The sequence below is a fragment of the Pristiophorus japonicus genome, chromosome 3 (assembly GCF_044704955.1).
Source record: "Pristiophorus japonicus isolate sPriJap1 chromosome 3, sPriJap1.hap1, whole genome shotgun sequence".
In the NCBI taxonomy this organism is placed as follows: domain Eukaryota; kingdom Metazoa; phylum Chordata; class Chondrichthyes; family Pristiophoridae; genus Pristiophorus; species Pristiophorus japonicus.
In genome coordinates this window covers 266,394,527-266,410,737 of record NC_091979.1, presented here as the reverse complement: position 1 = coordinate 266,410,737, position 16,211 = coordinate 266,394,527, and the positions used below count along the sequence as shown (strand labels likewise).

Sequence of the window (16,211 nt, the reverse complement as noted above, 5' to 3'; positions counted from 1 at the left end):
TCACCTTCCCTAATTTCTCCTTATGGCTCGGTGTCAATTTGTGTGTCTTGTACTACTCTTATGAAACGTCTTGGAACTTTCAACTACATTAAAGGCACTATATAAATACAAGTTGTTGTTTTTGAACAAAGATACTCCATTAGTGCTAAATCTATATAAAATGGAAATTAAAGTTTAAGGCAGGTATCTGACAAATGACCAAAACAATATAATGAAGTTAAACAGTCCAAACTGGAACATAGGTGTTGTGTATGGAGAAAGAGTCAGACTGAACACTGTGAGCTCAAAGTGTAAAGTGTGACCGTAGTCTTTTATTACAGGTCTCCAGGGTACCTCTCCAACCTGTGAGGCCTCCTTAAATACCTGCGCTCCAAGGGATTATGGGATCCCTTGGTACTCCAGGGGATGAACCCTCTGGTGGCTGTACAGAGTAAATACAAGTTTACAAAGATAATAGGATTCCAGGATTTAGTGAACCTCCTGGCTCACTGTTATTGGTGCAGTGTCAGCTACATCACAGTAATAACAGCCATAAAATGATTTATAATGCGAAGTGGAAGAGGGGATTAAAAAGTAAGCGCTTGAGAAACCAGGTTGCAGTTATGCTGGTGCCAACACAAGACCAACAGCATCAGCTCAGAACTGAAGTATTGCAGTATGCTTAAGTTGCTGTACACAAGGTCCCAAAAGCATTAACAGGGGTATAAAAGATATAACTCTCTAATTTCAACCACAGTCTACTGCTACCACCCTGTTGAGTTAGGAATGACTTGATTCTTCGATGGAAATCTGCAGTTATAATTGTAAAATAATGCAATACAAATTATTAAAAAAAAAGGCTGAGGGCATTTCATTAGCAATTATTCCTCACAGCATGAAAGGGCACACTGCAAATCAAATATACACATATACACGTACACATGTACATACACATACACAACACTAAGAGCAGGTTTAATAGAAATGCGTTGGAAACAATTACATTGAGGTGGGTATTCATGAACATTAGCATGCATTAGCAAGCGGCTTGGTGACACATCGCTGCACACTGATTTAGGTCTAAAAATGTGCAGTGCGTGGCTTGCATTTAAGTGTTGCAATTGAATGATCTCGCACCGAGGGAAACAGGAGCTTATCAGTCGGTATTCATTATATTCCAAAAATAAAGCGCTACCAACCGATTCAAATGTTATAAGTTTTTAAATCTAAAAATGAAAGTAACCATTTTACATTAAGGCTTGTTCATATCACAGGCAGAAAATCAACGGCACATTTTTCATCTGCAAGGCTAGCTGGTTTGCTTCCAGGTGTTGCTGACTACACACAATAAACAGGGAAACTACAACTAAATGGACTCAAAAGGGACCAAAGACAAAATTAGTAATGCTTTATACTTGATTTTAAATAATTAAGTTGATTCCATATTAAAAATGGCCACCAGGCAGCGGCATTTCAGAGTTATGAAGAAATTTTCTTTGCCCGATGGCAAACTTAGCTATACACAGGATAATTGACTGCAATGCAATAAGCAACTTATTCAATGTGGATGTCTGACATGTATTTTTGCTTCACATCTACAACTGGATACTTAAAACATGGCTCACAATTCATTTCCATGCATTGACTGCAATGCTACTTTGTGTGAATTCATCTTTCTGATCAAAGCTTAATAATGTAATTTCCAATCGTTGCTGGTCGTTAAAAGCAGTAAGGAGACGTTGTAAGGAGACATGATTTTAGCTATTAAACCGACTGCTTAATGTGATGTTTCTCGACAAATGCTGAGCACATCTGCTTCTCATCGGCGGTCGCTCGTATCGAGGATTACTTGCTTCCACACCAAAAAGGGATGAGTTCACAGGTGTTTCGATGAAGGACACGAATTACATAGTGAAGGGTGAAAGATGCCTGTGCGTGGATTTACTTTTTTTTTTTAAACAAAAGTGTGGTGGCCGTTGCACACCAGCCACTACACGGTTTGACAGAGTTCGGTCTTACTCCAGTGGCAAGGATTAGCCAAGACGACTGGAGACCAGCTCTGCTGCACCGACAGAGTGCGCACACATATCGCAGTGTGAGCTGGCACCTGGCCTCTCCTGGGCCCCGATCTCTCTCTGCTCCGGTCATTTGCCGCACCACCGCCACGATCTCTCGCCGCACCTCTGCTGTACCTGGGCCCTGCCAAAGCTGCTGCCCACGCTCCAATCGGCGACCTGGGTTTTGGTGATGTCACTCAGTTGCCCTCCTCGAATGGCTCACGCTGCACCTTGAAGTGACATGCTCCTCCTCTTATACCCCCCGACTTGCAGCTGGTGTTTCCTCGCAGATGGGGGCGCCACTGAGCAGACCATCTTCAAAGGGTCTGCATCTACATCAAAGGAGTCCAACATCTAAATAGGAGGCCAGTCACTTCAGCTTTCTATTCTGCATGCCTCTAAACATAATGAATAGGGCTCACAGTAAGAAACTTCAAATAATGTCATGATTGCCTCGGAGCTTACCAAGAAAGAGAATTATGGATTTTTAAAAAATCAGTATAGTTTGTGTATGTCGTACAAATATGATTACTCTATAGTAGTTTGCTTATCTTGCTGCTTCTGTTTTATTTGTTTGTAAATAAACCCAAATAGTAGTTTTAGCCTGTACAGTGGTCTTTAGGGTTTTATTTTGTGTTGTTCAAGGTGGCAGGAAAATTTCATGGGCATTCTGTGTTCTCCAATAAGCAATGGACCGCAATTCAAAATAAATGCTTCGGTCCAAGTTATATTAACCCAAACACAACCGCAAATAAAGATGCAAGTTTCAGAGAATAAGAGACTCTGTCTGCTATAGAAACCGTTAATGAGCAGTTTTTAAAATCAGCAAAGTTGTTGGCAGGGGAGCCCAGACTTCAACATGCCCTCTAAACCCGGAAAGCAAAAATCCACTTATTGATCATGCCATGGTTCAGTTTGCCGTTTTGTACGCAATATAGTTCAGTTTCACAGCTGCAAGCATCTCTGTTTACCTTCCCAAAGTGGGCATTCTTTGCATGCGAGCCTACACCAAGTGTTAACGTGCTAGTTAGCAGTGGGGGTCGGGGGGTCAGGGGTTAAAGCAGTGAGGCACAGCAAATCTTTTCTTGCCTAATCAAAGAAATAAATGTTTAACTTCAGAATAATCATTAGTAGCACTAAATATTTGAATATGCAAATCATTAGTGCGTAGTATTAACAAAATGAACAGAAGTTACATGGGCAACTTCTGTTTGAGCAAAGTAATTCAGCATTAGCTGGGTTGCTGATCATCAATTTACAGTTGAGATTCGGGAGGTTAATTTAGGAGAAGACTCATTAGATAGTTGACAAGTTAACAGCATCAGATCACCAGTCTATTGATTCGATTAAAGTCTATATTGCTTGATACTAGCTGCGTTTCCAGATCTTGTACGAACTTGCCTTCAGAAGTTGGTGCGGTTCAGCTGGTTGGCTCACCTTCCTCAGACAATGGCTTTAGTCTTCTGGGATGTTGGGGTATCGAACGTGTCTGTACACTCTGCTCCTGGGTAAATCCACCTTGTGGGCTGCCAAGTTTATTTGAATAGACTGCCTTAAATCTTAGCATCCTGGATCTCGGACAAACTTTAACAGGTTGAATCTCCCTTATCCCGCACTCTCTGGACCTGGCCTGTGCTGAATAAGGGATTTTGCCGGATGAGGGGAGGGGGTGGCCAGAGGTCAGTGGTGGGGGAGAGGCGGCCCGAAATCGGTGGGTGGGCCCAGAGGTCGGTGGGGTAGGGAGGGGCCGAGGTTGAGGGGTGGGAGGCGGCCCCAAACAATGAGCAGGGCCCGGGGACGCGGCCCACCTGCCCGCCCCACCACCCCCGGAGGGAGCGCTGTTGGGAGGAGCGGCCGGCCAGAGGACTGTGGCTGCAGGAGTTCCAGCAGGGCGACGAGGAGGAGGCAGCAGATAGCCCCGGCATTGAGGACAATTATATTGGTGACCACCCTGTATGATGTATTTATTTGATCTGTTTATTTAATTTATTTATTTATTTATTTAAATAAATGTATGTTCCTCTTCTCAGAGACACCTATCTACACAGACTAGACAGATACTAAAAGGACGGAGAACTAAAGAAAAATGAAGAAAACCAAAAACTAAACTTGGTGTCAAAAACACCATCTAACGTAACCTTAATTTCCAAAGTCTGCCTCGAGGCCTGCGAAGAGACGCTCGGTCACTCAATCAAGAAACACCAAGACTGGTTTGACGAGAATAACCAGGAGATTCAGGAGCTAATAATCCGCAAGCGCAGCGCATTTCTGAACTTAAAGCAGCAACCCAATTCGGGAGCAGCAAAACAGCTCTACAGACGGCTGAAGGCCGAGGTCCAACAAAAAACCCGCGACCTAAAGAACAGATGGTGGGTGGAGAAAGCGGTGTTCCAGCAGCTGGCCGACAACCATGACGTGCGAGGATTCCTCAGTGCAGTCAAGGCCACCCAAGGCCCAACCCGATTGCTGGCCAGGAACGGAGAGGCACTCCTTAAGGACACTGAGGCAGTTAGTGCCCGCTGGAAGGAGCACTTCGAAGATCTCCTTAACTGCGACTCTGCCTTTGACACGAATGCCCTCGACTCCATCCCACAGCATGCGACCTGCTACCATGTCAGCAAAACGCCAGCCCTGCAGGAGGTAGAAAAGGCCATCCATCAGCTCAAGAACAAGGTATCAGGAGCTGATGGAATCCCTGCCAAGGCACTAAAGTATGGCCTGAGTGCATGACTTCACCTCTCTTATCCAGAAGGAGACGACCATGCCAGGAGATCTCAGATGCCGTAATCGTGACCATCTTCAAGGTGACAAGTCCGACTGCAGTAACTACAGAGGAATCTCCCTACTGTCGGCCACTGGGAATGTCATCACAAGAATCCTCATCTACTCGGAACTCGTACACGGCAAGTGAGCCCCAGGTGGGCAGAGGAAACATTTTAAGGACATCCTCAAAGCCTCCTTGATAAAGTGCAACATCCCCACTGGCACCTGGGGATCCCTGGCCCAACACCGCCCCAAGTGGAGGAAGAGCACCTGGGAGGGCGCCGAGCACCTCAAGTCTCGCAGCCGAGAGCATTCAGAAAACAAGTGCAGGCAACGGAAGGAGCGTGCGGCAAACCAAGCTCCCTACCCACCCTTTCCTTCAACCACCGTCTGTCCTACCTGTATCAGAGACTGTAATTCCTGTAATCGACTGTACAGTCACCTGAGAACTCACAGAGCAGAAGCAAGTCTTCCTCGATTGAGGGACTGCCTATGATGAATTTCCAAAGAACCTTCTCAATTCAGTTGACCAATCCAAGTGACGTGATAGAAGAGTTCACTTTTTTTTTTAATCAATTACCTGAAACAATCATGCTAATGGTCCATCTACTATAATTTTTTTCAATAAAGCATGGCAATTTATATCTCCTACTGAACTATCTCTGGGCATGAGGCCACAATAGCCTATGCTTCAGAATGTCTTGTTTCACATGAGTAGTCAAGGTTTTAATTGTCAATAGTCTTTTTGTCCATAGTTCAATCTGACAACTTACTCCCTCTGGAGGGCATATTTAAGGCCATATTTGGGGCATTTTGCTGTTAGAAACATAGAAAATAGGTGCAGGAGCAGGCCATTCAGCCCTTCTAGCCTGCACCGCCATTCAATGAGTTCATGGCTGAACATGAAACTTCAGTACCCCCTTCCTGCTTTCTCGCCATACCCCTTGATCCCCCGAGTAGTAAGGACTTCATCTAACTCCCTTTTGAATATATTTAGTGAATTGGCCTCAACTACTTTCTGTGGTAGAGAATTCCACAGGTTCACCACTCTCTGGGTGAAGAAGTTTCTCCTCATCTCAGTCCTAAATGGCTTACCCCTTATCCTTAGACTGTGACCCCTGGTTCTGGACTTCCCCAACATTGGGAACATTCTTCCTGCATCTAACCTGTCTAAACCCGTCAGAATTTTAAAAGTTTCTATGAGGTCCCCTCTCATTCTTCTGAACTCCAGTGAATACAAGCCCAGTCGATCCAGTCTTTCTTGATAGGTCAGTCCCACCATCCCGGGAATCAGTCTGGTGAATCTTCGCTGCATTCCCTCAATAGCAAGAATGTCCTTCCTCAAGTTCGGAGACCAAAACTGTACACAATACTCCAGGTGTGGCCTCACCAAGGCCTTGTACAACTGTAGCAACACCTCCCTGCCCCTGTACTCAAATCCCCTCGCTATGAAGGCCAACATGCCATTTGCTTTCTTAACCACCTGCTGTACCTGCATGCCAACCTTCAATGACTGATGTACCATGACACCCAGGTCTCGTTGCACCTTCCCTTTTCCTAATCTGTCACCATTCAGATAATAGTCTGTGTCTCTGTTTTTACCACCAAAGTGGATAACCTCACATTTATCCACATTGATATATAACTCAACACTGATCCCCTTGGAGGACACCAATGTTCACATCCCTTCAGTCAGAAAACATGCATTATTGTAGTTTGTCCTTTTAAACTACTTCCTGACTGTTCTGCCACACTCCCTTTAATATATATTTTACATTGCATCACTATCAAACGCCTTATCCAAAATGAATATATGCAGCATCCACAGGTTTTCCCCCTCCAAGCACTATCTTGAATTTATCAGACATGACTTGCCTGTCACAAATCCATGTTGGCTTCCCTTAATTAACTCACTTTTCTAGGCAAGAATTAATTCAATCCAGTATTATGGAAGCATATCTGCCATCAATATTAAGCTGGCTGATCTAAAGTTAGTGCTGGATATTGCAAGGTTACTGCATGATCAATAGTTGATTACAAGTTGTTGCTTCATTTGGTACTGGTGGTAGAATTGTTAAAATTACAATTCTATCAATAACTTGCCAGCCACAATTATATATGGACTTACATCGAATCAAGGTGCTCCAAAAATTGGATTACTTTTATTGGGCAGACTTCATGTAGTATTATTGCTTATGCTTTGTGTAAATACTTACATCCTTAATCTTTTAAGACTGGCCTGTGGGCAGTCTTACACAGTAATTAATAAATGCTTCATACAATTGCACAAAAATGCAACAATTACTACTTAATAGCCACAGTAAAGAGTAGTTTGAGCACTTGTTAGATTCTATTCTCCAATCTTTATCCGCCTTGTTCTTTTCAACCTAATCTTCATTACTATTGGCAGAGGTTCTGTTAGCAGGGGTTCTGGAGCTTAAAGTTTATTTTAGTGCAGACATGTTACTGCAGAGCTGGTAGGGGTCCAATTCATGAATCACCAGCAAATTGTAAAGAAAATCTTTCAAATGCTTTTTTGTCAAGTGATCAAATTATGTCATTTTCAAACAGGAAGCACGTCAATATCTGGATTGAACGTCACCAAAAGCACAAAATAAAAGGTAGAGCCTTATTGTAAATCGGGGCTAGATTTAGAATAAAAATGCTTTGGTATAAAGTGGAGATGACAATTCTATATTTTGTTTCAAATGACACATGCAAGTATAAGGGGATAACACTCCTGTGAAATGTCTTGGGATGTTTTATTACATTAAAGGCGTTATATAAATACAAGGGATGAGAAATTCAGGTTTTAGCGATTTCACCCGTTTTTGGGCAATAATCGCAGATTTTATTTTTAGCGTCGGGGGTACCGTTATCGCCGGTCCGAGCAAAATTCACCAAATGGTGACTGGCGATAGCAATAAATCCGGCGTTGCACGAAATTTGCGATCGAAAAAAACCCAGACCTTGTGCGCATGCAATCCCCCCGCTACCCCGATTTATTTTTTGTTGCCTTTTCTTCTTCCCACGTTTTTGGTCAGCTGTCAGGGAGCGCCCGCACATGTGCACTACACCCAAGACTGAATCAGACATCTTTAGATTGCATTTACGATGGAAGGAGATGGGAGCAGGCAGCGAGCCAGAAAGGTTAGTAGTGAAACAGAGGTCTTGGTCACTGCTGTGGAAAGGAAATGGGCGGAATTCATCATCATCATCATAGGCCGTCCCTCGGAATCGAGGAAGACTTGCTTCCACTCTTAAAATGAGTCCATTAGCGAAGTGAAAGATGCCCGAGCGGGAGTTCTTTTAACGTGGGGTGACCATTGCACACCGGCAACCACACGGGCTTAGCTGAGCAAGGTCTTGGTCCAGTGGCAAGGGGTTCCGAGACAACGAGACCAGGCACAGCTCTATAAGCCTAATTGCCTACGGTGAGATGTTGGCCGCAAGCTTGGTGCCGAGTAGCACCATTGATGGTAGATGGCCCGAGGCTTGGTTGGGGGCGGGCAGGCATTGGGAAGGTCAGCTGCCCGCTGGGGCTCCGAGTGTTGTTTGGAAAGTTTCTTCCAAGGTTAAAAATTTCCCCAGAATTGAACAGGAGGGGTGCAAGTAAACCTCTCCCCACAGTTCTTGGGCATCTTTGGACCAGCATGTCGGAGATGTCATCGTTCGTGGATGACATCAGAAGGACCCACACCCAGTGCCACAAGAGGTTCAATGATCATTGCGCAGGGTCATCAGAGTAAATAATATTTTTACTGATGCACTCCTTCATGACTTAAATTATAAATCTGGCATATTGGTTATAGGTAGGCTTAGTGTTGCACAGTGTGTGTCATGAATGATGGTTACATTATTAAGACTGCTTTCTGATGTCTTAAAAGATGTTTCTGCACTTCGATGTCTTCATGCATCCAATGCAACTTCCAGGGCCATTAAACAGAGAACTGTATTAAATGCACACAGTATGGTATAAGTGCGTTGGTGTGTGTGTGCGTGTGTGTGCGTGTGTGCGTGTGTGCGTGTGTGTGTGTGTGTGTGTGTGTGTGTGTGTGTGTGTGTGTGTGTGTGTGTGTGTGTGTGTGTGTGTGTGTGTGTGTGTGTGTGTGTGTGCGCGCGCAGATGGACCCTCTGGTAACCATCATCATCTTTGCAGGGAAAGATGTCCCACAATCACCGGGAGCAGCTGCAGACAGGCAGCGGCCCACCCAGAACCATGCCCCTGACAGACCTGGAGGAACAAGTGGCCGGTCTGATCGGTGCCTCGGGAGGGCAATTGCCCATGGGGTGCTGAGCCCCCGTTCGAAAGTGAGGGCAAGTCCTGCAAAATCCCCAGGCTGGGTTGGGGCAATTTGATGTCGTGCCTGTGGACTAGGGTTGGGGCAATGTGATGGCGTCTCTCAACAACATACAATGCAGTCGCGGCGGTCCTTCAAATGAGCCTGTGCTATGTGACCGTACTCATGTCACCCTGCCCCCTTTCCTGCTGCGAACCACTCATTTGTTGTTTTCTATTGCCAGATGAGGAGTCGCATGCACCACATCCTCCAATGGAAGCCGCCACCTCAGCCAGTCATGTGGGGGTGGAAGAGGGGGGACGAAGGCGACCCCGAGGACGAGGAACCTCCATGGGGGGAACAAACTGATCAACCTATTCCGGGGGGGGTGGGGGCCTCTTCACCGACACTTCTTGCTGCGGCCAATAGCTCATCCAAGGAAGAAACACTCAGGCTTTGAGCCATCCGAGGCCCCGGGTACAAGTGGCGTGCAGCAAGGCACCACTGGGGTTGAATCCCGTCTCTCCGGAGGGCGAGTCGACAAAGTCAGACAGCAAGACGCACACCTGGACATGGTGGCACTGTCCAGGGAGAGCATCCAGCTCACCAGACAGCTCCTGGAGGTCTTGGGCCGGATTCCCGCAAGCATTGCGGCACTATCCGCGGGCATGTCGCAGATCGTTGGTGCGAGCCGCGAAACCAGAGGCGGTCAATGCCCACGCGCAATTGATGATCTCGATCTTGGACCCTACAGTCCTCAGTGTCACACCCAGACCCGCATCACCTGTGAGTGGTGAGGCCGAGCAAGAGGTTTGCCACTCAGAAGCCGGGCGCAAAATGTTCCGCGACTCGTTTAATCGCCAAAAAAATATATACCGCTTCAGCCTGGCAGTAAAACGGGCGCAAACCTGTCAAATTTCTAGCCCAAGTTGTTGTTGGATAAACAGCAAAATGGTTTTGGAATTTCAACTAAACCATTTGTGGACAGCTGTGCATATCGATTTCAGCTTCTTCCTAAGGCACTCTCAGCAGGATGCTGTCTGGACCTAGCTGTTTGCATACATCAGCTTATTTTATATTACAGTAGAAACTCATGCAACCTCACCAGGTGCATTACTCTTAAACACGGAAAGGCTGTACAGAGCCCTCATTAACACTGCCACTCTCATCAGTACACTGGGTGGATTTCTCTCAGCACGTGAGCACATCAGTCACTCCAGGTGATCTGAAGAGATACAGGACCAGCAAGGTCAGGGTGCAAAAGCAACAATATTTGTATTGATGACTTCACAGATATGAAGTTAAAATGAATGCCAGGCATGCCAAACCTTTAACCACCAACATTGTTCAGGGACAGAACAGTTACTGATGCTGCACATGCAGAGACCCATGAGCTGCAGTGTTAGTACCAGTCAGGTTGTACCCCGTTTACAGTGAATGACAGGAATGTCAATTTTCCAGTGCAAGCATGGTCACACACGTGAGCAGATCGCTCCTCAATTATTAAACCGTGAAGGTTTTGAGTTCATGGGCAGAAACGTCCATTTACTTTAACCCCTGGTAGGCCATCCAGGAGTCACATCCGTATGGTGTCAGACCCAAGGGTTGAGAAACTACCTTCTTGAAAAAGTCTCCATCTGGAACCGGATGGGGTCCCAACTCTGGATTGACATTGCAACTTTAGAGTGGGTGCAAAGCAGAAATTGTGCATAATGAAACAATGAACCCAAGAGATGGAAACTGGGCTTTAATTAATGATTTCATCAGGTTTAAGGAACTAAAAAGAATATTCTCATTTCTGACTGGATTCCGATAACACGACATGCGGGAAGAGGAAGTCTAGTTAAAAATCAAAAGAAATCCCCACATTTAGACAATTTGCGATGAAGGTATGAGGAAGAAAACAGGTTATTCAAAGACTAACTTCAAGAACGATTGAGAGTCCCAGATGTCCCCAGTTCTGCTTTACTATACATAAACAATTAACAGAATAAGACCAAGCAAAATAATTGCCAACAGCAGGGTTCAAATTTAGGAGACCAAACATTGCATGATTAACCGAATGGAGTAGACTGGGTCTTTACTCTTTGGAGTTGAGAAGGATGAGGGGTGATCTTATAGAAACATTTAAAATAATGAAAGGGATAGACAAGATAGAGGCAGAGAGGTTGTTTCCACTGGTCGGGGAGACTAGAACGAGGGGCACAGCCTCAAAATACAGGGGAGCCAATTTAAAACCGAGTTGAGAAGGAATTTCTTCTCCCAGAGGGTTGTGAATCTGTGGAATTCTCTGCCCAAGGAAGCAGTTGAGGCTAGCTCATTGAATGTATTCAAGTCACAGATCGATAGATTTTTAACCAATAAGGGAATTAAGGGTTACGGGGAGCGGGCGGGTAAGTGGAGCTGAGTCCACTGCCAGATCAGCCATGATCTTGTTGAATGGCGGAACAGGCTCGAGGGGCTGGATGGCCTACTCCTGTTCCTAATTCTTATGTTCTTATGTCAGAAATAAGGATAATTAGTCAGCAAATTTATCTTTCAACAATTCATTCAGGCTCCAAGTATTGGGGACCTCCTGACTGGTTATAAAAAAATTAACTTTCATTTTAAATCTCATTTTAAAAGAATCTAGGGAAGAGATAGCAGAGGCATTACTGCACATATTTAATGTCAGAAAAGGGGTGTATTGCAAGAGGACTGATGGATAGCTAACGTAATACAGGTACAACGCCCCAAATCCAGAATTCCAAAAACCAGAATTGTCAGAAAACCGGACATTTTAGAGGTGGCCAAGCTGACGCCATCGGGCAGCGAGGGACAAGGAAACAGGTAAAAAAATGCAGCACCTGGGAGCCACGGGCAGCGAGGAACGGAAGGAATCGGCGGACAGCGAGCAGTGCCAACAGAGGTCAGAAATCCGGCAAAACCCGAAAATTGGCACGGACTCTGCCCTGAAATTGACGGATTTCAGACATTGTACCTGTACCTATATTTAAGAAGGGGGATAGAACATGCCTCGAGAATTATGGACCAGTCAGCTGAACATCGGTGGTAGGAAAAATAATGGAATCCCTACGAAAGGAGAAAAACAGAAGAACATCTAGAAACCAAGGATATAATAATGAATAGTCAGCATGGATTTCAAAAGGTAAAGTCTTGCTTGACCAACCTCACTACCACACTCATCGAGTAATGGCCGGCTGGCCAGCTAATAACCCTGACAAAAAGGAAATATCTGGAAACCATGTCAGGACAAGGATGTAGTAATTAACTATCTGTATTCACTGACTGCGAGACAGAGCCAATACACAGGGAGAGGCCATAAATTGGGTTTTACTGTATAAATATCTCGTGAAACTGTACTATTTCGAAGGTGTTCACTTAGCCATTGACTGAGTGTGACCTTTCCTTTGCTAGCAAGTAAATTAAAGAAACTTCTGCCAGAGTTGAAAGTGGCTGTGTCATTTATCGGAGGTCGAGATTTCGACAGGCATGCGAGGCCGAGCTGCAGGCTATTTAACTATTAGGGCAGCACAATGGAGTCTGGCCCTGCCTTAATCAGCATGTATGTGATATTACATAGCACCCCCACCCCGGGCCTTAATCAGCAGCAAGAACCATGCCTTTTCCCTCCTCCCCCCCTTCCCCACCACCGCTCCTTAGCCTAGGAATATGGAGGCAAATTGCAGCTTCCTCCTCAGAGATTCGCTCATGGAACACAGACTGGGAACTGAACCCAAATCTGTATGGGTCATCGCGACACTGAGCAGTGCCTTTATTAATTAAGTCAGTCACTGTGCCCTGAGGAGAATTTTATAGATAATACTAATTCAGAAAGAGAGAGAGTATAAAGTTTATCATTCACTGATAAGAGATTGTGATCAGATTGCCAAAAAGGACCAGACATTAACACACGATACAATCTTATACTCATGCTATGGCACCTCAGCTCATTTCAGATCACAATCTAATCTATTTAATGGAAGCAGTTAATGTTTGTAGAACACTCACTGGAATAATGTCGAGTTAAATCAGTGAGTGAATCAGTTGTCATTCCTACGTTACATCAACATACACTGAACCATTTTACAGCTATATTACAAGATTGGGAAAGGTCAATTAGTGACCATTGCTCAGTCACAGATTCTACATTTTCAGTCAACAGAAAAACAGTTAAATGTCTCAAATAAAATTTATTCAGCTAAAAATGTGATTTATTGAGCAGATTTCATGTCTTAAGGCCCCTAATTCTAACAAAATCCATCTCCTACTACTTGGCCATTTAGGACGGAGATGAGAAATGTCTTCATTGAAGGGTTGTGAATCTTTGGAATTCTCCACCCTGGAGGGATGTGGTCAGTAAAGATATTCGACAGGAACGGACAGATTTCTGGATATTAAAGGGTATCCAGGGATACGGGGATGGGGCAGGAAAGAGTGGAGTGGAGGTAGAAGACCAGCCATTATCTTACTGAATGACAGGGCATGCTCAAGGGACCGTATAGCCTACTCCGATTTCCCTTCAGTGGAACCTTACCTGTATGAAGCTGAATCTTCCCAATGACTCCCTCCACCAGACCGAGGCAAATAGGGTTCCAGGCCAGAAGCAAATCAGTAGCTGTTGAATACAGAAGAGTGTTATTTTTTTCACGGCCTGCATTGGAGATAAAAGCATAACATTGAGAAAATGGGCACTTCGCTACGGCTGAATTAATGAAAACTCCATCACAAGTGCCATGGGGGTCAAGGAATCCAGCTCTGAATTACACTGTTGTCACAGCACTCAGCCAAAGTAATTGGCAGGTGATGTACTACTGTACAATAAAGATCTTGCCCTCTGAAAGCTGAGAGCAGTCATTCTTCAGTAAGGCCGGCAGGTAATAGTTACACAACAATCAATAATAAAATGCATTACTAATATGGATAACCTTACTTTTACAGGATAAATCAAAGTCAGCACAGTAATAGGGTTAAGAAGGAATTGCACAAGCAGCAACGAACAATTACACATGCCTTCATCTCACGGATGTTCAAATGAGACAATTACTTTATTATAAAAAAAAATATGGCTGTAATATAATTTGTTATATGATGCTAATAAACTCCCCAGTAATGGGTTATGACAGTTCTGAGGTATAACGTTAGTGTTGCTTTAACAACACACCTAGTTTTAATAAACATGAACAAAATTATTCTAGTCTTTATTAATGTTCTCTTTGACGATCGAGTTTTGAAACTCTACAGTGTACTGCCCCTGTGTGTCGGGAGAGACAGAGAGACCCCATCAAAGCTTATTCAGCTGGCTAAAACATGGTTATCATTTACTTGGATTGGACAAACTCAACTACATTAGTAGCAAGTGTAGAAAACCCACATCATTGAACATGAACAATTTGATGATTTGTATTATATTGCTGGAGCAAAAGAAAATTCACCACCTCAATTTCATTGACGGCAAGTGTACAACACACCGAAAAAAGCACATCTGTAAGTGCCATACAAGGACAGTAGGCTAAAAAGGAATCAAATAAATTGGTTGGACTGCATTATTTTTCCACAGACTAGTCCTTTAGTCAAGCTCGCCTCGGGATCTCAGCAGAGAAACCTTCAGTGTAAATTATCCTGTCGAGACAAGCATACTGTCAGCAAGGGAATCGACAGACTGTCCTTCCACAGGTTCCAAGGACGTGTCCATATTACAGGAAGATGAACTGGCTCACAGCAGCAATCTCATTTCTGCTATCCTTCAGGCAGTAACACCAGCTCGGTCTCTGCTACTTCAAAAGAAGGAGTTCTTAGGGAACAGATTTTGAATTCTCAAGTGCTGGGGGTGACGGAGGTAATAGAATGGTTCCAATATTTAACAATGGATGTTTGGGCTAACTATTCATTAACATGGCCCAAGTTTCGGACCCCCGGTAGAACGGCGCATCTCGGAAAGACCCGCCTAATTTGTAGAACTGAAAAAGCACCAAATACTTACCTCGCGATTCTCCGATATCTGTAGGCCCGTTTACAGCTCAGCGCGGCGCTGCAGGGGGCGGAGCTACAGCCCTGCACCAAACACAGTGCCGGCAGCAGCTCCTGGCCCTCCCAGCGCGTCCTGTCTCCGGGCGACAACCCTATCCCAGGCTAAGGGACATCGCTCCTATCCCGGGCCGCGTGGCCTGCCTGCCTTTACCTCCTCGGCGGCGGAGCCCACCCGACAAGCATCTCGGGGGTGGGCCCCGCCTGAACGCCTCTTCGGCAGGCTGTTGGAGGGCTCCCGATGCTGCAGCAGGCAAGTAGAAACTTTTAATTCTTTATTTATTGATTTATCTATCATTTATTATTGATGATGGCTCTTTATTGGTAAAAGTGAAGTGTTTATTGCTTTGTAAAATGCCAGAACTTCCCCCCCCCTCCATCTCTCACTCCCTGCGCCCAATTCCTAAAATGTAGGCAAGGTTTTTCTGAGAATACAAAAATCGACACTTACTCCATTCGAAGTTAGTTTGGAGTAAGTATTTGCCACCTAAACTTGCAAAACAGGCATAAATAGCTGGTAATGCCCCTTTTGAAAAAAAAACTGTTCTAAAACAAAACTATTCTAACTCACTAGAACTGGAGCAAACTAAATGTCAAGAATTGCAATTTCTAAGATACGCCATACTAAACTAGTTGCTCCTAAAGAATAGGAGCAACTCGAGCCGAAGCTTGAGCCCACACGTTTTTCTGCTGGGGACAGGGGGCGGGAGTGGGGTTGAAGGGAGGCAGTCGAGCCTTATCCCATTTCAAATCGTTTACAAATCAATTCAAAATTGGAACACAGTTCTTGCTACAAGACATCTGTGACTTAACTTCACAAATACACCTTGTTGCCTGTAAAATGCTTTGTAACGTCCAGAGGTCGTGGAAGACACTCCATAAACGCAAGTCTCTCAAATAGGAGAGATTATAAAAGGGTGACCAAAAGCTTGCTCAGAGGTGGCATTTACAGAGGGACTTAAAAAGAGAAGGAAGGAAGGGGACTGGAGTAGCAGAGGGGTTTTCGGGAGGGAGTTCAAGGTTGGGGCCTTGCTGCCTGAAGGTACGGCCACCAATCGTGGGGTAAATACACAAATGCAGGAGTTAAAATGAGTGGCGAGCTCAG

At 44.8% G+C, this 16,211-nt stretch overlaps 1 protein-coding gene across 5 annotated transcripts in view; it reads right to left on the bottom strand.

Annotated features, from left to right (window-relative positions):
• Positions 1 to 16,211, bottom strand: part of inpp5f (inositol polyphosphate-5-phosphatase F) — a 271,778-nt gene that overhangs the window by 183,555 nt on the left and 72,012 nt on the right. For all 5 annotated transcript variants that reach the window (XM_070876665.1, XM_070876663.1, XM_070876664.1 and 2 more), the window contains exon 2: positions 13,617 to 13,697. In XM_070876665.1, coding sequence (XP_070732766.1) covers positions 13,617 to 13,697 — 81 coding nt within the window. The remainder of the gene's footprint in view (positions 1 to 13,616; positions 13,698 to 16,211) is intronic.